At 38.5% G+C, this 24261-nt stretch overlaps 1 protein-coding gene across 3 annotated transcripts in view; it reads left to right on the top strand.

Annotated features, from left to right (window-relative positions):
* The window catches only part of LOC109534899, a 95069-nt gene extending 70808 nt beyond the window's left edge, over positions 1-24261 (top strand). The window contains exons 10-14 of one of the 3 annotated variants that reach the window (XM_048661921.1): positions 2992-3203; positions 12740-12831; positions 14250-14445; positions 21263-21514; positions 23301-24261. In XM_048661921.1, coding sequence (XP_048517878.1) covers positions 2992-3203; positions 12740-12831; positions 14250-14445; positions 21263-21514; positions 23301-23401 — 853 coding nt within the window. In that variant the 3' untranslated portion in view covers positions 23402-24261. Of the gene's footprint in view, positions 1-2991; positions 3204-12739; positions 12832-14249; positions 14446-21259; positions 21515-23300 lie in introns of all 3 variants that reach the window. The other 2 variants (XM_019900695.2, XM_048661922.1) reach the window with 2 other exon arrangements.

The raw sequence follows: 24261 nt of genomic DNA, 5'->3' as shown, positions 1-24261 counted from the left end.
AGATGAAATTTGATTTAAATGCAAGCTTCCGTTGTTTTTTGAAAAACCGGCAAATTAAAGTCTGGAATGACAAAACGCTCAAAAAGCGCAAGCGGTTGGCAAAAAGCTCACAACTTCCAAACCACTCGAGCAAAACAATTGATAGGTTTTCCTAGTCTTTCTTAAGGTCGAAACTCCATGTCCAAAGAAAGTGCGTTAAACTTGGATTATGGGTTCACTTTTTACGCTCCTCCAAACTTGAGCCTAGATCATAAGGGCGCTTCAAACGCGCATCAGGATGCAAAAACAATTGCGACTCCCAAAGCAGGCCATGCAGGCTATTGAAATTTTTAATAGAATGTTAATAAAGACTGCGGCTTTAAGTAGATGAAATTTGATTTAAATGCAAGCTTCCGTTATTTTTTGAAAAACCGGCAAACTAAAGTCTAAAATGACAAAACGCTCAAAAAGCGCAAGCGGTTGGCAAAAAGCTCGCAACTTCCAAACCACTCGCGCAAGACAATTAATATTTTTTCCCAATATTTCGCAGGGTCAAGACTGAATGCACAAAAGAAATCCGTTAAACTTGGATTCTGGGTTCACTTTTTACGCTCCTCCAAACTTGCGCTTCGATCATAAGGGCTCTTCAAACGCGCATCAGGATGCATAAAAAATTGCAACTCCCAAAGCAGACCATGCAGGCTATTGAAATTTTTAAGAAAATCTTAATAAAGACTGCGGCTTTAAGTAGATGAAATTTGATTTAAATGCAAGCTTCTGTTGTTTTTTGAAAAACCGGCAAACTAAAGTCTGAAATGACAAAACGCTCAAAAAGCGCAAGCGGTTGGCAAAAAGCTCACAACTTCCAAACCACTCTAGCAAAACAATTGATATGTATTCCTAGTCTTTCTTAAGGTCGAAACTCCATGTCCAAAGAAAATGCGCTAAACTTGGATTCTGGATTCACTTTTTACGCTCCTCCAAACTTGCGCTTCGATCATAAGGGCTCTTCAAACGCGCATTAGGATGCATAAAAAATTGCAACTCCCAAAGCAGACCATGCAGGCTATTGAAATTTTTAAGAGAATCTTRGTAAAGACTGCGGCTTTAAGTAGATGAAATTTGATTTAAATGYAAGCTTTTGTTATTTTTTGAAAAACCGACAAATTAAAGTCTGAAATGACAAAACGCTCAAAAAGCGCAACCGGTTGGAAAAAAGCTCATAACTTYCAAACCACTRGCGCAAGACAAATGCTATTTTTTCCTAGTATTTCGCAAGATCAAGACTCCATGTCCAAAAAAATCMGTTAAACGTGGATACTGGGTTCACTTTTTACGCTCCTCCAAACTTGAGCCTCGATCATAAGGGCGCTTCTAACGCGCATCAAGATGCAAAAAAAATTGCGACTCCCAAACCAGGCCATGCAGACTGTTACAATTTTTAACAGACTGTTATTAAAGTCTGAATCTTTAAGTCGGTAAAATTTGATTTCAATACGAGCTTCCGTTGTTTTCTGAAAAATCGTCAAAGAAAGTCTGAAATGGCAACACGCCCATAAAGCGCAGGCGGTTCTTAAAAAGTTTACAACTTCCAGACCACTTCATAAAGACAATTGCAATGTTTTCCTAGTATTTCGCCAAATCAACCCTCCATGCCAAAAAAAAATCGGTGAACGATTCGATCCTGGGTTGACTTTTTCGCTCCTGCAAACTTGACCCTCGATCACAAGAGCGCTTCAAACGAGCATCTGGATGCAAAAAAAATTGCGACTCCCAAACCCGGTCAAGCAGACAGTTGGATTTTTTACAAAATGTTGCTAAAAGGTGAAGCTTCAAGTTGTGGTAATTTGAATAAAATGCAAACATTGGTCGATTTTTGAAAAACCGTCAGAATGAAGTCTGAAATTACCAAGCGCATGCTATGCATCCAACCAATGCCATGCAGAGAATTGCAATTTTTCCTCCTACAGCTTTTTCCCTTATTCCTACACCATGTTCAATTAGGTTAATCAAGAAAGCCTGTAGGCAATATTCAGCTGTTTTCGCATAGCTCTTTAGCTGATTGAGCTGCTATTAAAGTCATGCGACCGGCGGGTGTTCGATTCAGGAAAAAGTTGCCGATGAAAAATGGATTTCTGAATATCGCATCGCATGATGTCCCAGTGTGTTGCTAATGATTCCATCCATAAAAGTCGCACTTATTGCTCATTATCCCGGAATTTTTTGCAACGAAGCGCCGCAAACGACGGCGGATTTACACAGGCTGATTCGAAAATACTCTGAAAAACTTGAGGAAGTCGCGCCTATTAATTTATTATATTTTAGTCAATAATGTTCAAGAAAAACATGGTGAAAAATCCAAAAATTATTCGGCTCTTTCATTGCCTGTTCATCGCAAACAAAAAAGCTCTCTGGAGTTTTCTTGGAACGGGGCTCATTTTCGAGTAAAAAATTTAAATCGCTTTAATGAACGACAGCCAACACTAATTAATCAAATGGAAGTTTGCGCCGTTTGCATAATCCATAGGAGTATGATTCGCCGCTTTTTGCATAATTGAGCATCAAGCAAAATTTTGCAAGTTCCAGTATTTTTACCAATTAAAACCCAGTCCAAACAGTCATCAGCGCTGAACGAATTTTAACATTTTTTCTTGAATTCTAAGTCATTGGGTCCAGAAGCTCCTTAGCAGACAAACACATGGACGCATTTCTCGCCTCACAAAACCGGCGAAAATCTAATAATGTTAAAAGCGTTTTTATGCGCTCTCCCTATCTGTGTTGGGAGAAAAAAGAGCTTTTACGTACGGTGTAACTCAATTTGGAGCCAACGCGTCAACCTACTTGGATCGCCTAATTTTCGGTCGTGATTTGCCGCTTTAGTTTCTACCTGATTCCGAACTTGGGTCGGAGCGCGTTTAATCAAGTTTACTACTCAATCCACTAACACTCCAAAGGTTCAACAGCAATCAAATTTACTGGTTTAATACTGAAAAGTGTTTTTTGGGGTTTCAGTACGGAGCAACTTCCAGGACCAACTTCCGCTGCAGGGTCAGCTCGCACTTCCGCTTCCTGCAGTTTGGCTTCTTCCAGGGAAAGTTCCACATCAGCACCCGGACCGACACCATTTCGGGTGCTGATGTTGGGTGGGCCTGCGGTAGGCAAATCGTCTTTGGTGTCGCAATTTATGACCAGCGAGTATCTGCATGCTTATGACACCAGCATAGGTAAGTCAATCAATTTSGTTTTCAAAAAAATTACTGCTGATTCCACTATTGAAGATGATTGAAGATGAATCGACTGAATCGCTGTGGATTCACCCCAATTGTTCGAGTTTTTCATGCGTATTTAGCGCAAATTTTCTGACMGAATCCCACTAATACTCCAACGCTTCTGCTGTTAGCCAATTAAAAACTTTGTTTTCCATTAAAAAGTTTCCCAGTTGACACGTGCTATCTGCGATAACTTTGCCATTAATCCCTGATATTCGTTCGAATTTTGGCACCGGATTTAACTGATTCCGATGTTGGCGTTAACTGGTAAATCATCTGCATAAGTTTAGCTGAAACTTTCAATTAATAGCGGTCATTTGCATTACAGGGCAATTTTATTAATTGAACCCGGAAATGCKGCTGGGATTAATCGAAATTGACAATTTATTGGTCGCATAATGGACWTTCCATAACGTAACCAGTAGCGTAAYTTACCAAGCTGCATTAAAAATTCATGAAAATCTAGAAACTGTGAAACACTTCTCCGGATTTTTAAGCCATCGYAGAAAGGAATTTTACAGACACATACATTTTRAACAGTGTCTTTAATTGTCGAAAACTCTGASACAAATCACATGTATAACCGGCGATTTAGCGCTTATAGGCCTGCCAGCTCGACCACAATATCATTGCGCTGTCAACRTTAGGGCCTACTATACGAGCAATCGCTGCCTAATCCGGAAACTTTCAAAACGAGCTWTGGGCGCGTGAAGTCAATAAGGTATTACAAGTTGAGCAAACCACCTCTGATGATGCAAGCCACTCGCTTTTGTGAAACGTTTGGAAGAAATTCGTCAKTCGCAATCAAAGACCGAAAKAACCCAACTAGTTTAATTTCCTAATTTTCTTTTGTCGGAAAGTTAATTGATGCGCTTTCATAAGTCACGGGAAATGGGGTAATTGAACTCTCGACTAGTGGTTTTATTTTCGTGCTGCTCTAACCCCCCGTAGAGCTTTTTCAGGAAAACACGGCAGAGCGCATTGTTTCTCACGAAAACCGATTTAGATAATCTTTTMTTCCATTTAAGTGATTGGCGTTGCGGGATTTTGCCCGTTTTGAAGACACACAACGGCTTAGTTCGCATTTAATCAGTTTTTAACCGGAACATTAAWGCCACGTAAACTAGCCGATAAGAAAATTGTGTTTTTGCTTCTTGTGAATTCTTCGYTATAATTCAATGTTTTTGGGCTGTTTTCTTTTACCGAAAAATCCCCCTTTGTTAACTTACTGTTTTGGTCATCCGTATGTATTGGATGCTCTTAGTGTGACATTCAAAAATATAAAAAAAGCGATTTTGAAATTAGGTTTTTTCCTAAACATACGCCCCTATTCTTTTCATGAAAGGAACATGAACTTCGGTTGAGTTGCAGTTTCAACTTACAAAGACTTCGCAAAAAAAAGACAAATATCAAAACATCGTGTCGCAATAGCAACTTGAGATTTAGAGACAATTTATAGAAAACCTATAGGAATGACTGCTGAAAATTGTGCAACAATCGCAAACTCAACTGATTTTTGACGACGTGGCAAAGTTGGGCCAAAAATCACCAAAATGCAAAATGCTTGATGAAGAAAATCTAACTCGCCAATTAGGGCAAGTAGCAACTTGAAATTTAAACCCGATTTATCGAAAACCTTTAGGAATGACTGTTCAAAATTGTGCAACAATCCCAAAGTGAACTGATTTTTCACAACCTTGCAAACGTGCGGCAAAAATCACCAAAATGCAAAAGTTTGCGCTTGATAAAGAAAATCTAACTCGAAAATTAGGGCAAGTAGCAACTTGAAATTTAAACACGATTTATCGAAAAACTGTAGGAGCGACTGTTCAAAAATGTACAACAATTCCAAAGTCAATTGATTTTTCACAACCTGTCAAACTTGGGCCTAAAATGGCCAAAATGCAAAAGTTTGCGCTTGGTAAAGAAGATTCTAACTCGAAAATTAGGGCAAGCGGCAACTTGAAATTTACACACGATTTATCAAACACCTTTCGGAATGACTGTTGAAAATTGTGCAACAATCCCAAAGTCAACTGATTTTTCACAACCTTTCAAACCTAAGCGTAAAATGACCAAAATGCAAAAATTTGCGCTTGGTAAAGAAGATTCTAACTCGAAAATTAGGGCAAGTGGCAACTTGAAATTTATACACAATTTATCGAAAACCTTTAGGAATGACTGTTGAAAATTGTGTAAGAATCCCAAAGTCAACGGATTTTTCACAACCTTGCAAACGTGGGCCTCAACTGGATAAAATGCAAAAGTTTGCGCATGGTAAAGAAAATTCTAACTCGAAAATTAGGGCAAGTAGCAACTTGAGATTTACACACGATTTATTAACAACCTTTAGGAATGACTGTTGAAAATTGTGCAAGAATCCCAAAGTCAACGGATTTCTCACAACCTTGCAAACTTGGGCCTTAAATGGCCAAAATGCAAAAGTTTGCGCTTGGTAAAGAAAACTCTAACTCGAAATTTAGGGCAAGTAGCAACTTGAAATTTAAACGCGATTTATCGAAAACGTTTAGCAATGACTGTTGAAAATTGTGCAAGAATCGGAAAGTCAACTGATTTTTCACAACGTGGCAAACTTGGGGCAAAAATCCCCAAAATGCAAAAGTTTGCGCTTGATAAAGAAAATCTAACTCGAAAGTTAGGGCAAGTAGCAACTTGCAATTTAGGCAGAATTTATCGAAAACCTTTATAAATGACCGTTGAAAATTGTGCAACAATCCAAAGTCAACTGATTTTTCACAACCTTTCAAACTTGGTGCTAAAATGACCAAAAACTCTAAATTTCGCGCTCCTCAAAAAAAATCGTACCTCGAAAACCAAAGCAACTAGTAACTCACAATTTAGACGCTATTTATGGAAAATATTTAGGAATAATTGCGGAAAATTTTACAACAATCCCAAGATTAACTGAGTTTTCAGAACCTTTCAAACTTGGGCCCAGAATGGCCCAAAAAAAAACTTCTAAACTTTGCGTGTGTTAAAAAAATCGAAAACTAAAGCAAAAAATCACTGCAGATTGAGGCACAATTTATTGAAAAATTTTAGCTATGAATATTCAAGATTGTGCAGCATTCCGAAAGTCAACTGATTTGTCACAACTTTGCAAACTTGGGCTTAAAATGACCAAACTTCAAACGTGCGCGCTTGCCAAAAAAAATTCTAACTCAGAAATTCGAACAAGTAGCAACTTGAAATTTAGACAGAATTTATTGAAAACATTTAGGAATAAATACGGAAAATTTTGCAACACTCCTATTGTCCACTGATTTTTCACATCCTTGCAAACTTGGGCCTAAAATGGCCAAAAATTAAAAATTTCGCGCTTCTCAAAAAAATCCTAACAATCCTAAAAAATTTGGACACTTTTCACAGGAAATATTTGGGAATATCTGCTAAAAATTGTGCCACAATAGCGATGTAAACTGATTTTTCACAGCCTTGCTGACTTAGGCGTAAAATGGGCAACAATTAAAAGTTTTGCTCTTGTCAAAAGAACTGCTAACTGGAAAACTAGAGCAAAATAATATTTTCGTACAATTTCTGGAAAACATTCAAACATTCAAAACGTGGGAAACTCTCGCTTATTTTTATATAGGGTGTTTAATGTAAAACTAGCGCCTTGTTCCAATTGACACACTTATTTCCACTCGGTGTTTAAAAATAAAATTGGCATCAAAACACTTTTTAGGAAGCAATTTGGAATTTTCCAATTCGTCTATTTAAAATGACGCGCTCAGCTTCATCTTTTACAATCCATTAATGTCGCCGTCCATTGAAAAAACAACTCATTTCGCTTCATTTTTAATGGAACTTTTTTACGAAGCAAATTTATTCGGATCAATTCAGCTATTATGTAAATCTATCCAAATTAAATCTGGAACGGATCGTTCCTAAGCCGAATAAATTGAAAATGCCAAAACGAATTTTATTCGTGATTGACATGGGACGTATTAACTCAGATGCCGATTTCCTATTGGCGGAAAACACGTGTGTGGGGCAAAAAATCATCGGGACATCTATATGAAATTTGGATGAATCGAGCAATTATTTGTCAGTTCAAATATATTTAAATGGGTTTTTAAGGCTGAAATCGGGAATGTTCCCGATGGAGTTTCCACCCACTCTTTCAATGTTTCGCATTTCCATAACAGTTGCTTAATGCATCAGTTTCCTTGTGTTCATTTTCGCCATTTCCATGTATTTCCATTCCAAAATAGCATTTGCTGTCCATGCGACTTGTTATTATTTACTATGCAAGACTAATGTTTTAATGTCAGCATTAACACGACTCGAATAAAATGAGACGTATTATGCATACAATGGCTGAATTGAATTATTTGGAATTGTAAATGATCGTCGTGTTTTTACGAACAACACGGAAAGCAAATTCAGATAATCGCCATAATTGGCAAATTAGCGTTGAACAAATGCGGAATATCTACGGTTTTAATATTCCTGGCTGTGTACAGTCGAACACTAACCGAATAATGGCCAAGACAACTTATAATTAAACCGTACTCTATCTCCAGGGACCGAAATAGTCTTGATAGTCCATTAGATGGGGAACATGGAACGTGAGGGATGAAATTTAATTTGCAATGGAAATTCATCGCTAGGCATGTCTGAATATCAAAAGCTATTCACGGCTTGCTTTTGCTATCACTGAATGTTTGGCTTTTCTCTTTCCATTCCTAAGAATTCGATTCCTGCACAGATGGGGAATTTTTGGTGCCCAAGAATGTTTTTTTGTGAGTTTCAACACCCTGTAAACGCAGAATTGCGGTAGTTGTTAAAAATCCTCCATACTGGAACTTTAAGCAGTGGATTTTGCACTGCATCCCTCAAGAGGCCATTCCTCGAGCCCCAGACAAGATTTAAGTTCACTACTTCCACAAACATTTAAAAGAAGCTTCACCTCATTCATGGTGTAAACTTGGGTAGAACGCAAAAACTATGAAGAATTGAATTTCCGATTGTGGCTTTCAGGGCATTTAAAGCAAGACGTCTGCTAACCGCTGGGTGAATAAAGGTAAAATTCTTCGGGGAGTTTCCCTGTAACTCATTTAGAAACTTTCAGCAGTGTTTTGCTTTTTCATGGCTTTTCAGTACATCTTTTAAAAGGCGATTTCTCAAGAACCATATGAGCTAGCAGCTTGTGGCTTGCAGCAGATGTGAAAGAAATCTTGCAGTAAATTGTGCTGAATTTACGCAAAATTCCTCGAGCAACTGCTTCGCAATGGACTCCGGAACTTTGGCCAGTTTTTGGCTATGTGTCGAGTTCGCACTATAGTCTTCAGGACTGCATTTCTCAATAACGAGAGGAACTATCGGTTTCGACAATATGCTCGCCTGTTCACAGAGCTTTGCCATAATTATTCACTAAATGTGGATACAAACCAGGAAAAGCCTGGTTTTTCAAATTTATTCCGGTATTTTGGACAGTTTTATAATTTTCTGCAGCTATTGCGCTTCAAACTCCAATCATTGCTGGAGAACCAGATGACATAACAGATTTCGGTTTCAAGCGCCTTCTAAAGAATGTAAATTTGGAAAGTTTTTTCACTTTGCGCTGTTTCGACACTGTTGCCTTGAGGAGGTCGTTTCTCAATAAGTAGGAAAGCTATTCTTTTGTGCCTTTTGGCGTCTTTTAAATAAAGCGTTGGTCTTGTTATTTGCCAATTTGGGTACGATCCAGAGAACGCGCTTTTAGTAATTACTTGATGAACTTCGTGAAAAATGTTTGGCTTTCCGAGGTTTTTGCACAACATCCTTCAACAGGCTATTGCTCAAGTGCTAGATATGATATCAGCTTTGGGCGTTTTGGGGCTGTCAAAAGAATGTTCGTGTTAATCATGTTGTAAATTTGGGAAAAATTCAGGAAAAACTCTATTTGCCATAAATTCCAGAAATTTGAAAAGTTTTTGGAATTTGCGCTGTTTTTGCACCATATTTGTCAAGAGTTAATTTTGTAATAACTCAGAAAGGTGGTCGATAGGCCGGTCATTTTATCATTTGAAGGAAGCTTTACTTTAAGTACCGGAGAAATTTCGCTACCATCCAGGAAACAGTGTCTTCAGAATAAATTACGGGACTTTGGATAGTTTTTTCGTTTTTCGCTCTTTTTGCACTACATTCTTCAAGAGGCGATTGCTCAAGAGTTACATCGGATATTAGCTTCTGACTATCCGCCCCTCTCAGAGAATCCTTCACGTTAAATAGACGGGAAATTTGGGCACAATGCCGACAAAAATTAAATTTCCATAAATTCGGGAAATTTGAAAATTTTTCGAATTTACACTGTTTTTGCACTATAGTCTTCAAGAGTGCAGTTCGAAATGTCGGCGAAATCTACCGATTTGCCGGTGATTTTATCCTTTAAGGGAAGCTTTGAGTTGAGTATTTGCGAAATTTCACTACCATCCAAGCAACGGGGCCTTAGGAATTAATTCCGGAACTTTGGATAACTTTTTCGCTTTTCGCTCTTTTTGCACTACATTCTTCAAGAAGCGATTGCTCAAGAGCTACGCTAGATATCACCTTATGACTTTCCGCCCCTGTCAGAGAATCCTTCGCGTTAAATAGACTGTAAATTTGGGCAAAATGCAGACAAAAATTGAATTTCCATAAATTCGAGACAATTGAAAATTTTTCGAATTTGCATTGTTTTTGCACTATAGTCTTCAAGAGTCCAGTTCGTAATGTCGAAGAAAGCTACAGATTTGCCGGTGATTTTGTCCTTTAAAGGGAGCTTTGCGTTGAGTATTGACGAAATTTGACTACCACCCGGGCAACGGGGCCTTAGAAATTAATTCCGGAACTTTGGATAACTTTTTGGCTTTTCGCTCTTTTTGTACTACATTTTTCAAGAAGCGATTGCTCAAGAGCTACGCCAGATATTACCTTATGACTTTCCGCCCCTGTCAGAGATTCCCTCGTGTTAAATAGACTGTAAATTTGGGCAAAATGCAGACAAAAATTGAATTTCCATAAATTCGAGAAAATTGAAAATTTTTCGAATTTGCACTGTTTTTGCACCAGAGTCTTCAAGAGTCCAGTTCGTAATGTCGAAGAAAGCTACAGATTTGCCGGTGATTTTATCCTTTAAAGGGAGCTTTGCGTTGAGTATTGACGAAATCTGACTACCATCCAGGCAACGGTGCCTTAGAAATTAATTCCGGAACTTTGGATAACTTTTTGGCTTTTCGATATTTTTGCACTACATTTTTCAAGAAGCGATTGCTCAAGAGCTACGCCAGATATTACCTTTTGACTTTCCGCCCCTGTCAGAGAATCCTTCGTGTTAAATAGACTGTAAATTTGGGCAAAATGCAGACAAAAATTGAATTTCCATAAATCCGAGAAAATTGAAAATTTTTCGAATTTGCATTGTTTTTGCACTATAGTCTTCAAGAGTCCAGTTCGTAATGTCGAAGAAAGCTACCGATTTGCCGGTGATTTTGTCCTTTAAGGGGAGCTTTGAGTTGAGTATTTGCGAAATTTGATTACCATCCAAGCAACGGGGACTTAAGAATGAATTCCGGAACTTTGGATAACTTCTTCGCTTGTCGGTCTTTTTGCACTACATTCTTCAAGAAGCGATTGGTAAAGAGCTACGCCAGATATCATCTTATGACTTTCCGCCCCTGTCAAAGAATCCTTCGCGTTAAATAGACTGTAAATTTGGGCAAAATGCAGACAAAAATTGAGTTTCCATAAATTCGGGAAAATTGAAAATTTTTCGAATTTGCACTGTTTTTGCACTATAGCCTTCAGGAGCCGATTTCTTAATATCACAGAATTCCATCAACCTGCGGATTATTTCATACTTTAAATGAAGCTTTACGTTAATTATGTGAGAAATTTTACTGTAATCCGGTTAACGACGTGTTCAGAATTAATTCTGGAACTTTGGACATGTTTTTGGCTTCTCGCGCTGTTTGCACTGCATCTTTCAAGAGGCAATTTCTCAACAACTTCTTCTGAATAAATTGTGGAACTGTACATTCTAGATTCTTCAAAAGAATATTTACATTAATTGCAAAACTAAGTGGGACCTGACGTTATACTCGGGAATTTAGGAAATTTCTAGAACAAGCCTTTGCTCATTAAACCGAAACGCAGTCTCTTTACATCAATCGACTTTCCCTGGACACTCGGAGATTTTCAAGTGCTGCATATTGAACCAGAATTTATGCCCTCTGAATAGAGTTAATTGACGACAAATTGCCTCAATCTCTGGACTGATGACTCTACAAGCAGAGAGTAAAACCGATAGGATCCAAACTTCCCAACTGGGCCATAATATGTGAAGTTTGACCAGCTCCTGTTTCGAATTTCACATCGTCGATTGAATAGTTCATTAGATGGATCCGGTTGTATCAATTTGAAATTTGTCTGTTTGCTATTGGCATTTAATATTGCGAGCATCCACACATGGATTATAGATTAAGTCGACCACTTTAAGCCAGTGTTTTGAGCGAAAAGAATCTTCTCAATGTAGAACTCAATTTTGCTACCTTAAAATTTGCTTTACAGAAATGTCGCATTTTCCGAGCTGCTGATACAGAAGCAAACAGACTAACTGAACGGTCCGCTTGCCGCCCGTTAATTAACTTTTAAAACTGGAACAAGCAATTACGTTAAACTGTTAAATTGGATTTGGAAAATTTAGATGTTAACGCCACTCCACAGTTGCCACTAAAACAATTTGAATGTCGTTTAATGGTCAGGTAAATTCGGACTAAATCAACCACTTGAAAGTACTCGACTGTGTCCATGGAGAGCCAGCAATTCAGTTGAATTTATCCGATTTAGCCAAAGAGTTTAGCAAACATTAATCAAGCCGAAATATGACTGTCAGCAACATCGACGAAGAAATAACTTTACCAGTCTCGAGACGAATACATAAATACTTATGGGGGGTGTTTACGGATAAACACCCGAACCTTTCGAGGGTCGCAACGCAAATGAAGCGAACATTTCGTTTTGCAGATTTTCGTTTTTGTTAGTCACGGTTATTCGTGTGTATGATTCGTTCGAACCAACTCGACTGAGTTATTTCCAAGATGAAGTTAAGGCTTTGGTAGTTTGATACGAGAGTGAATTTCACACGTTGTTTGCTGTGAGAGATTCGAAAGGAAAATTAATGAAAATCGGTTTAAACATCAAGTTTTTAAATAAAGTAGTGCAAAATAATTCCAGGAGAAAAGGCAAATTCCCCCCTAATCAAACAGCTCGAGTACAGCAGGGAGTTTAATTACGCCTCTTTTGTCAAATCGCACAAATTTGCGTTGCTTTTTAAGCATTATTTTCTAGGTCCAAGTCGGATCCAACGCCAAGATTTCGTTTGTTAATAAAGAACTCAATTAAACATGACCGGTCAGTTGCAGGTGGCTGACCGGGCGATTTCATTAATCAAGAAAAGCAGCTGGGAAAACCGATTAAAACCCGATTTTTCTTTCAATTCATTCCAGATGACGAAAGTGGGGAGAAGTCGGTGTCCGTTCTATTAGCTGGAGAGGAATCCGAACTGACATTCATCGATTTTGCCACCATGGATTTGTCGGTAAGTGAATTATCCGGCTTAATTTTAATATTAAGTTGCACTTACACCTGGCTAAAATACACAACCATTTTTTGGTAATTGTTCCAGCGCGAGCTTGAAATGTCGCAAATGTTTCGGTGCTAAGAGCTTTTTAAATCCACCCAGCGAATATTAATGGTTGGGGCTTCCTCAGTGAAGCCGACGTTTCTTTTCACAGCCGCACAATTACTGGTGAAAAATATCCAAGAGTGGCTTTTCTATGTCAGACCAAGGCTGGTTACATCATTAATAGCGTCTTAATATCAGCGCCATTTAACCGAAAGATATGATTATAATGAGAGCTCGGCCTCTAATAATGCTTCTAAATGAACGCTATCGTCTTTCAATTAAGCTCGAGAGCTCAAGGGAGAAAGATTCGGTTGATGGGCGAATTAGACAGTCGGATAAGCGAGAAGTGAGAAACCCTGAAAGAAAACGGCCACAGATTATATTCCACAGACAAATTGCGACGAATTCATCCAGAAATTTTAGAAAGTCATGGGGAAAGATCCAATTAAGAGAAATAACAGCTGCAATGTATCAAATGCCCTTAACGAAGTAGGGCGGAAACAAGAAGCGGAAACTCAAAATGAAAATGTCTATTTCCAACATCCGCACCATGACCTCCACTATATCAGAATTCGTTTGGCTTCAACTGAATAGGGATGTCGGACAGCAATAAATAGCTTACATCTAGACGACGTGACTGAGAAAAACGGCACTGTTTTATCAGCCAAATTGCTTTTATATCACACTCGTGAAGATAAAGCAACTTTCGCTCAGTGTTGGTCCCTAAAACTTGTCAGCGAACACCGTCTTAAAGGTAGCATTAATTTGCGAATAGAGACGTGGAGGAAAGACTAGTGTTTATACACGTTTATACACCGTTTCTATTGACTTTTCCGCCCTCCTTTAACGCTTTAAGCCACAGCAAAAATATGCCTTTGGGGGAATATTCGACATGTACAAAAATGTTTTTAATGCAGCGATTGGGCTTCTAATTTCATGTTGTTTAATTGCCAAAATTTTCCCCAAATTAACCCATTTTGGACATTAATTGGAAAGAAATTCACTCGTATAACCGGCGATTTCGCGCTTATAGGCCTGCCAGTTTGGCGACAATTACATGGCGCTGTCAAAGCAAGGGCCTACTATACTCGCAATTGCGGGCTGATCCGGAAACTTTCAGGAGAGGCAATGGGAATGCGACATGAATTTTGAATTTTTTCTTGTAAATAATGTAAAAGGTTTAAAAACCTTGTATAAGGGGACTAAAAAAATGGGGCGTGTTTTCATCTAATGATCATTTGAAACTGGATAAAAGATTACAGCCATAAGAAAATCACACTCTAAAATAGCTACCGTACCCAAATGTATAACCAGAATATTTTCCGTTTCAGCCGGATTCGCTGATAAAAAAATACAATGATCCGCATGCATACGCAGTGGTGTACAGCTGCGCAGATCGAGCCAGTTTTGACTGCGCGGAAAAAATCCTGCAAAACCTGTGGACGCTGGACACTATTGGCACAAAGGCTGTAATTTTGGTATCTAATAAGGCTGATTTGGTGCGTTCGAGAATGGTGACCACCGAAGGTAAGTTTTTATAGAAGCGATCCAATATTTTGTTGCATTAAATGAATAAGTTTCTGCTGCAACTCACGCCGATTTTGGCTCGAATGCATCGGGAAAAGTTTGAGTAAATAATCTTATTAAAAGTTGCGCTTAACTTCAACTAATTAAAAGCGCCAGATGTATAACTTCCGGCTCGAAGGACCAAAAGCAACAATGAAACTCTAGTAAAAGTGTCCGTGAAGTTTAATTCTGCAGCTGGAGGCAAAAATCTTGAAATAATCTGAAGTTCTATTTCTCTTAGTTGATGGTTTGGTTTTCGGTCAGAAAATCCGGCTCGAAGGACCAAACAAAAAGTATTGGCTTAATCGTAGCTGTAAAGGTTGTAATATTGCTAAGAAAACAGATTGGCGTTTGTTGATTATTTATTCAAACTACTCACTTTCAGTACCCCTTTTGTACAAAGGAAGCATCGCAGATTGAAATGCTGTCTTTTAATCACCTGCCATGCATTAACTCGTTTGAAGTTGCGTCATTCTAGACAAGCAATTCCTGTTTTGGATCTTCAGCTCACGTGAAACTGTTTTAACTTTCTCAGTGCTCAGCAGTGAAATCTTTAATTATTTCGTCTGTGCTCGAAATATAATTGCATTCGGTGTCCTTTGAAGAATCGCAACAATTTGCGAAATGCACTAATTGAACGAAATTACTTTCGCTGTAATCCGGAATATAAATGGTCGCAATAGTCTGATTAAATTTTAATGGACAAGTCGGGAACATCCTGCACCTGCAAGGAAGCTTCCGCTTTATCCTTAAAAAAATCGCTCCGTGATGAATTTTAAACAAAATCGGTGTTCGGGTGTTGTTTTTAGACGAGAAAAATGGAGCTTTCGACCTGGAAAAGCTGATGGGGCAAAAAAACGGTTTTGCCCAACTGTTTAATGAATTGGGAATTGCAATGCGACAGAAAATGTTGAAGGCAAAAAAGAAATTTTAAAGGAAAACAATGTTTTCCATCCACAAGGTTCAATCCCTAAGGTGTTGTCGTGTCCAAATAACATCAAATTGTTTTATCGATTGCGGGACCCGGCTCGAAGGACCAAAATTATTTTGCAACTATTGACACAGTAAACTGTAGATTTGGTGAGCGGAAGCGAAAAAATGTTCTGAACGTTTTCGAAAGCATAATTTGGCAAGAACGAGCTTTGGCTTAGAGGAGATCCCCATTTTTTCTCGCCCAGAAAAATGCCCCTATGCCTCCTCAGGGCTAATAAAAATTCACCATGTGCTCTAGTGGAAGCTTGACATATTTGAGCAAAAAATAAGTGCGCAAGTTTTACTCCAGGAGATTTTTTGAGGAACTTTAACGCTCACCAAGCGAGTTTCCTCTGTGTAAACTCATAATACTGTTGAGTCTTTCGGGCAGCTGAATACGTAGAATAATACGCGTCAAGCTGATCTGTAGTCGGTGGAAAATATCCAGACTAAAGCTGGATGTGCAACATCAGACAATGCAAGCCGAGCGACAAGTATTATATGATTATTCCTTTTGATCCCTTAGGGTATTATGTTTTATCAAAGGCTCAGGTGTTTAAAGCCCTGCAGAATTACCGCACATCGGGAGCAAATTAATGTTACTTTCACGTTTATTTGCCCCAGCAGCCGGACCTCAATGCGGTCTAAGGGTTGTTTGTAAGCGGAAATTCAAATGTCAACATCCGACTATTTACGGACAAGCCAGAAAAGCGTTTATGAAGAGAGCGGACGATCCTCCATGCATCATAGTTTAATGGATTATGAAGCGCGAATCCAGCTGCTTCCATTCCGTCTAATAATTAAAATGGATGTTGCGGCTTGACAAGATTAATAATCGCTTGTAGGTGGATGGGTATAGAAGAATAATCGCTCTCTCATGCATATGTAGCCGGTGACTCTGCGCAACTTCAGTTTGCGTTTTCTATTCAATACTGTCAATTCGAGTTCAATCACGGGAAATTTTCGGCAAAATTTAATTATGAACTTATTCGACGCTGCCATTAACCCAGTTTGGTGTTCAAGCGCAGCTGGAAATGATGAATTAAACCGCTTTGTTCGGAATTATTGATTTCAATCAAATTATTCGTGTTATGCATGTAACTAATGCCGTTTGACAACGTTTAATGCATGCTTTCGACCAAGCAAATGTTGATTGATTTATTGCACTGATTATTGAGAGAGACTCACAGGCTGAGTGACACGAGATTATTTAATAATCTTACTGGTAAAAGTGACGGGCACTGGTAAAGCCCAAATCAACTATTCAACCGCAAGTTTTGATCAAATGTAGATTGGAACTGAAGAGCTTTTGGCGCCTCGTACAGCCCAAAAAATATCGATTAAAACAACTAAACTTCTGACGATTTTGCTTTGCAAAAGCTGCGCTGTTGATGCCCTAAGTCGTAATTTAACCATGTTGTAATGGCCCAACTTTTTTCCAATTTAGCTCACGTTCATATCAGCTTTTTAACTTTGTCATCTTCAACGCATTGTCTTTAATTGTCGAAAATCATCGCGCAATTACATCTGTATAACCGGCGATTTAGCGCTTGTAGGCCTGCCAGTTTGCCGACTTTTACATTGCGCTGTCAAAAAATGGGCCTACTATACGAGCAAGCGCGGGCTAATCCGGAAACCTTCAAAACCTCCTTTCCGATTGCCAAGTGAATTTAAGACTCCAAAGTCCTAACTCTGAAGATGTTCACCACTCTTGCTGCGAAACGTCAGTGAGATATTAACTAGTTTCACTCACAAGTTTGAAATGGGCGTTCAACGTTTCTAACCCTTGAAAGACTATTTGGAAATAATCACTTGGAAAAATCAGTAAAAACGGCATTTTGTAATATAAAAAATGCTTTAAAATTTGCCTGCGACCGGTTCAATTTAAGGGCGAATATGATTTTGTTAAAATGCATAATTTTTAAGGAAGCGGGCCAATTAATCACTGAAAGTGCTGCTTTCAGCAGCTGGAAAGTCGTTAACTTTTTCCAATGTCTGCCATTAATTTTTAATTCCAGTATCAAAGAGTCCAAGGTGAAAAAATTGCGAACTTTGGCGCGATAATTATTCGCCAATAAAAGTCGATGCAATTTGCGCCAGAGTTGAGGAAACTTTCCTTAAACGAAAACTTTCGTCTCTTGATCTTGACTTATTTTTTGTCTTGTTTTTTATTTATCTTTGACAATGAAGCAAATCAAATTGCCAGAAGCAGGTCCAACCGTCTCAAGAAAATTAAAATTTATGCCTTCTTTCGGTTTTTCAAAGCTTCAAGTTTAAGCTTCTCATTTTTGAGGCCTAAAATGAAATGAATCGAGCTCCTGGTTGAGAATGAAACTATCATCATTTGCACAATTCAGTGTCTTTAATAACGAGTAGAAATTTCAAGTTGCAACTTGCTAACGTTCTGAAGTAAGACACTTGGGACGGTAAACGAAATGGACTTATCTGGAAGACTATGGAAGTCTGTTATTAATCGAGTGGCTGCTGGTTATGAGTGAAACTTTCAGTATTTATTAACCGGACTGTCTTCTATAATCTGTGAAAAGCTCAAGTAGCTACAGAATCACGTTTGGAAGTACGAATTATCAGTAAACAGGCGAGCCAAAAGGGCACCAAACTAGTTTCTAGCGCAAGTTTTGAACATCCAGGAAAATTCGAACTGGCTCTGGTTTTGAAGGAAACTTCTGGTTTATATACCTAAGTTTCCTCTATAACGTGTGGGCATTTCAAGTAGCTACTTCATGGCGTTTGCATCTGAAGCATTTAAAAATGCAAACTTGCCGGATTGAAAATAGTCAAATTTTTGGTGCAGTTTTTGAAACTTTCTCAAAACTCCCGCTGGTGTGGGTTTAAAACCAAACTTCCCATGTGTATCCACTTGGGTTTTCTCTATCACGAGTGAAAATTTCGGATTGCTGCGTGCAGAAATTTGGATGTGAGGCACTTAAGGAGGCAGACATGCCGCATGGAAAACAGTCTTGTTTCTGGTTTAATTTGCGCGACTTTTTAGTCTTCGCTCTTAAAAAAGAATGGCCAAAGTCCTCGGCTTCGTAACACGCTAATCGGGCAAGTGAAGCGTTTTCTGCAGTATTCGCTTAATGAATTTTTCCGGTTCTCATTGCACCCAAAACTAAGATCATCTTCACCAAGATCCATTCATTAGGAAGCCCCTGTCTGCTCTTCCCCCAAATCAGTTTAAACCCTTACAAATCCTCACAATAATTAATAGCTTATTTGGTGACTATGTCGGTTATTCAGCTGCATAATTGCTTGCGCCCAGAACAGCTGCCAAGGCATTTTAGAGGAACAGGCGAAATGGAAAGTGTTAAGTGGAGGAAAATTAATTGCGTTTCATGGCTCTTTACGCCCCGTTTTGACATGGTGATAATGTTATTTTCCGCCTAAGTGAAGCTAATCCATTTAAAACTGTTTATGGAGCTATAGGCGTTTCGTACTTTAACCAAATGTTTCAATTTCTCCATTTCTTTGCTGTATTAGTGCAAGGAACAAGAGTATGTTGAAGCTGAAGCTGTGACCAAAAATCACAACTGGGAAATAATGGCAGAAACAGTGCAATCCTGGATTTCCTCCTGCAGAAACTCCCTTGAATCCCCACAGGGAAACTCGCCACTCATTTTTATTCGCCTTTAATTACTGGTTTCCATTAATCAGCCCTCAGCCAACAATTACCGGACACAAGTAAGCTTGTGACCAGAAAACAATGCGAACTGACCCTTTAGGTGGCCCTTGCTAAATCATTTTTATGGTGTTGTAGAGCAAAAGCTCGGCCCCCATTGTTACATTCAAGGCTAAAGTAGAAACTTTTCTCATAAAAAGCTGAAAGCCCATTACGCGTTACGAACAGCTCTTTTTACGATTTAGGGCCAGCCGAAGGGTCACTCTGGATCTCCCTTTGCACATGGATGGTTTGACCGAGCAAACCTCATGCGGACGGGAATGCAATCAAAAAGATTGCTTAAGCCTTCCTTTATACGGGATATTTCTGCTATTGATAGTGGGCTGGTTGGATGGAAAATGGCATGTTAGTTTAGGTCGAGGAATCCGGATTTTTGTGCCCTTTGAAGGGACCAAATGGGGGTCTTCTCTGGTTGGTTGCACTGACAAATTTTGATCAACTTTGGGATTGGATACATTCTGACTGCTGCGAGCGATTCTGCTTCTGATTGAAGCGTTATTTAGTGCAATTCTTGCTCCCTTAGTGCGAGTTTTGGCAAAAAATTGGTGGGCGAGATAAAGTTGCTACAGGGAGGCAAATGGAACAGTGCGAATTCGGTGAGAGTGAGAGTTCAGCGTGTTTCCAGTTGGGCAAAAAAACATTTTTTTTGCATTTCAGTGCCACAAGCATGAAGATCGACCTGATATCGCTAAAAACGTTTTTGAACTTTTTGTTCATCTGGTTTATTTACACAGTGGCCTTAAAAAAGTTACTATTGGTTTTTGCCTTTTTGTAGCCGCCCTGTAGCCATCTGATGGGTGGTTCCAAATTTTTACCAAACCACTCGCTAATGGCAAAAGACTCGGGCTTAAAAACGCCTCAAACAGAAACCAAATCGCTCCAGGCAATCAGAACTTATCCAGCAGCAAAGTTAGGGCAAATTTGGCCGCGTAAACAGCATTTTATTGTGCAATTTGAGCGGTCTAGAAGTAATTTTGCGTAAAAAGTCGCTTTATCAAAGCCGGTTGCATCAAGTCAAAGAGTCCAACACCAATGGAACTTGACCTTATTATTATAATTATTTGTCCTGTTTACTTCGCTAATCGGTTGGAGCGCGAGAAATAATTAGAAAGCCGATCCAAAGTGCTCTCATAGTTAACTAAGTGGGTCTCTTTGGAGGAATTGAGCGTGGAGCGTTTTCGAAATAACGCAATTAGAATTTCGGTGATATTTTCGGCGACATTTCGTAAATCCAATTTCCCAACACTTCCAAAGGGTGAAAAATTCGGTTGGGGATTTCGGGTTTCCAGTCGAAAAGTTCAAATATTTAGCTGAATACGCCCGAAACACTCCAGCACAAGAACTCTCTTTAATCGATTTTTGCCGCCAGGTTCTTTACGGGGTTTAACTGTTTTTTCAGGAGTTTTTATTTCACTTTTTGTTGACTGGTTTTGCCCAAAAATCTACAACCTTTTGTTAGTTTGGGTTAGTTTCGGTTTACAATCAAATTCGTTTTTTTTTCCTTTTTTTATGCGTTTGAGGATTAATTTGGGTATCAGATCCCAACAATTGATTGCATATTTCAAAGCGTCTGTGAGTGAAATCCTAATCCTAATTTGGTAAATTTTGTTGATTTTGTGATTGGCTATCAAAAAGGCTCTTAGGACTGTAGCGATATTTTCACCCGTTTCGCAGATATGAGGTTTTTAAACATTCAGACCCACAAAAGGGGGCGAAGCCCCATTCGTTTATTTTTTTTAACCCCATTCGTTTATTTAAAAGAAAAATTAATTTTCAACCAAATCCTTTTTCTTCTTTCAACAGCACCATGCTGAGATGCAATTTTAAACTGTTTTAAATTCTCGTTAGTCCCGTGCTTGAGTTAAATCGTATTCAAATTTATCGCCGAACCGTTTTAAGGGCATATCGAATTTTAAAGGCGCCTGTTTTGCGAAATCGGATTTCGATTTCAGTTACACCGACGAACTTTTATGCATCTTAAACGCAATTTTTATTTCCGCTGTTTACTGTTCATTCGTGCAAGAAATGCAAAGCTGCTTAGAAAAGCTGCAAAATGTAATTCCCAGTCTTTTGTTTCTGTCTTTAATGGGGATTTCTTTGTTTCAGAAGGTAAATCGATGGCAACAGCGTACGACTGCAAATACATAGAGACATCTGTGGGCATCAATCACAACGTCGATGAACTATTGGTGGGAATTTTGACGCAAATTCGACTGAAGCTCGAAAATCCCGAGAGATCGCGAGACTTGTTCCGGAAGCGCAGCTCTTCGAAGAAGAACCTGCACCGGAACCGATCACCGGCTTCCGGTGCCGCTACTCCCACCACCGGAAGTGCACAAAACTCGCCAAAAAAATACCGAGGTAAATTAAACACTTCTTGTAGAAGCTTCCATACCATCCGATACAAAGAGCTTGTAAATTTCAAATGGAGACTCACGTTCAAATTCCCCCTTACAACGAATAAATTGCTACAAATTACGGCTGTGTTCGTATTTTTCAACTCTTGTCATGGCAAATTGGTTCTACCAGATAAAATTGCTATTTGCCCTTATTTTTGGCGAAGAGCTTTGCGGCGGAACGGAATTTAAATAAACGCCTTTGCGTTTTTTTGGTGAGCTATTGACTAAACTTTGGATGAACATGAGAAGAGAACCGTATATAAATAAGCGCCAAAATGGTTGAAGTTATGAACATCAAGGTTGCTGCATTCATTCAAAATTACAGCTTTTAATCTGAATTAATTAAAGTGTGATACTTCCATACTGGCCATTCTTTTTGGGATCAGTAATTTTAATTGCTGCAAAACATTGCGAAAATACGCAAGTATAACCGGCGATTTAGCGCTTATAGGCCTGCCAGTTTGACATCAATTACATGGCGCTGTCCAAAAATGGGCCTACTATCCGAGCAATCGCGGGCTAATCCGGAAACTTTTATGTCCGATATTGGGAAAGCGAACTGAATTTGCTTTTTCAAATTGCCCCAAACACGGTGTGCAAGCAAAACTCTCACTTCAGTGACAAATGGATTCAAATAAGTGTCTCTTATCGCAACAAATTCTAGAAACTGATAATTTTTTCGGGCTTTTAGGCCGTTGTGGTCATCCTGGCGTTTTTAGAGGGGCGCTACTACGAACGAAACAGCTCTGAAGATGTAAATTCCTCGTGCATGCGAAACTTGGATAAACAATATTTTCCACGCCGGCCTGAAGGCCCGAAGATCTCACGAGTTTCAAGCAATGTCGACGAAAGTCTAACTGTTCATAGTTTAGTATCGCTTAAGCTTAAGGAATGGATGCAAAAATAACAGGAAACAATGAACCAATAAAGAACAAACAGGGAATAAGCAAAACTAAATCAAGATTAATTTGTCGTTCTAATCGACATTTTATGCGCTTCCATGTCGCCTACAAATCACCGATTGCGCCTCCACATTACCTTTGAGGCATCTTGCCGCCGATATAAGCGAAACGTCCGCTCAAAATACTATATAGAATAATGACACTATTAAAGCGTATAACCTACGATTTTCTTCAAGGCGTCTGAGCGAAACTAGTCGTAAAATTAAAGCACGTTTAAGAGACTTTACTTGGCTAATAAAGTTTAAAATGGTGATAATTTGCGCGGTTTAATTCTCAGAAGAGCCACTTTGGTATGAGCTTTTTCATCTGACGTCAAAATCTGTTAATTTTGGGCTCCACTAGAAATGGTTTCTAGACTATTCGCCCTCATCAGCTGGGTTGAGCCTGAAGATAACACTAGCGAAATATGTACTGTTTAAGATACGAAATGTTTGCCTTGTTTACAACCGAACTTGAGATTAATAATGAACATAAAAATAAGTTATAAAATGTTATGATTAACGAGTGTTATAAAGCAATTTTAGGGCCTTGAAGCGCCAGGAAAGAGATAATAAATCTGCTGAGAATCATCAAAAATCGAAATTAAGAGCTAAAAAGGAGCACAGTGTAATGGCGAGGTTTTAGGAATTAACCGAAAAAAGTTGTTTATTTTTCAAGCGCTTTTTTGGTCATCGAAGCACCTGCAATTCGAAAATTAAACCGAAGTTTGCGAAAAGGACTTTGAGCTAATTTAAGGAGAATTTAGGCTAATTGAGTGATTTTTGCTGATCTTTTTGTTTGTTTCAGGTAGTCGGACATCGGCCAGCTTGAAAGTGCGCAGTTTATTAGGGAAAGTTTGGGCTCGAGATAGTAAATCAAAATCGTGCGAAAATCTCCACGTCTTGTAAAATCAAACCCGTTTGTTTTCCTCAAGTCGCTATTTTAGGTTTCGAGTTCCTTATTGCTATAGTCTTTTATACTTAGTGTAAGTTAGTTAATTGCAGTCAGTTTTCCCTACCAGATAATATTTTATAATCCAGTAAAAATGATCGGAAACCATTAAGAAATTAGCAAAGTGGTTGTTAACGACAATCATTTTTGTTCCTTCCGCAATTTAGATAGTGGTTTCTATATAATTCTTACAACCACAAAGCTAATATATTTTTACTTAATTTACCTACAAATCTTGTCCAAAACAACTTAAAAAAATTCATATTGAATAATTCGTCGGGTCATTTTTCTAGTGTTTCTCGTGTTTTTTCACTTAACCTTTGGACGATCATGAGACCATCTAAAACACCAATTTGAAAAATAATATTTTTTTAACTAACTAAAATGAATGGCAAAATCGATTACAACTGTTTGGTGATTTCGTTTAGCGAGTATTGTAGATGATAGTGTAAAAATACTAGACCTGCTAAGGTGTTTGTAAAAACTGGTTCCTTTCAATCGGCATGAAGCCGGGAGGAAGTGTAATTATTTAAATAATAGCCAACAAACACTTTAGCAGACATTTGAAAATATTACAAATAAATTAAGTATCAGGATGAATACGCTTAAACTTCACCAGTTTTTATATATCAGAAAACAGGGTGTTCCAAATATTTTACAATTTAGATTAGGCAATGATTATTAATAATTAAGAGAATTAAGAAGCTGTTTTATTGTTACTAGTTGAATGTGCGTGTTTTACTATTAGTTGATATTGTCGACTTGTTTGCGTTTATCCATAAGAGTTGCCAAATATATTTTCACATAATTTTATAGA

The sequence above is a fragment of the Dendroctonus ponderosae genome, unplaced genomic scaffold, assembly GCF_020466585.1.
Source record: "Dendroctonus ponderosae isolate FM_Combo_2020 unplaced genomic scaffold, Dpon_F_20191213v2 Dpon_F_20191213_10, whole genome shotgun sequence".
Lineage (NCBI taxonomy): Eukaryota > Metazoa > Arthropoda > Insecta > Coleoptera > Curculionidae > Dendroctonus > Dendroctonus ponderosae.
This window is presented reverse-complemented; position numbering and strand designations above follow the sequence as displayed.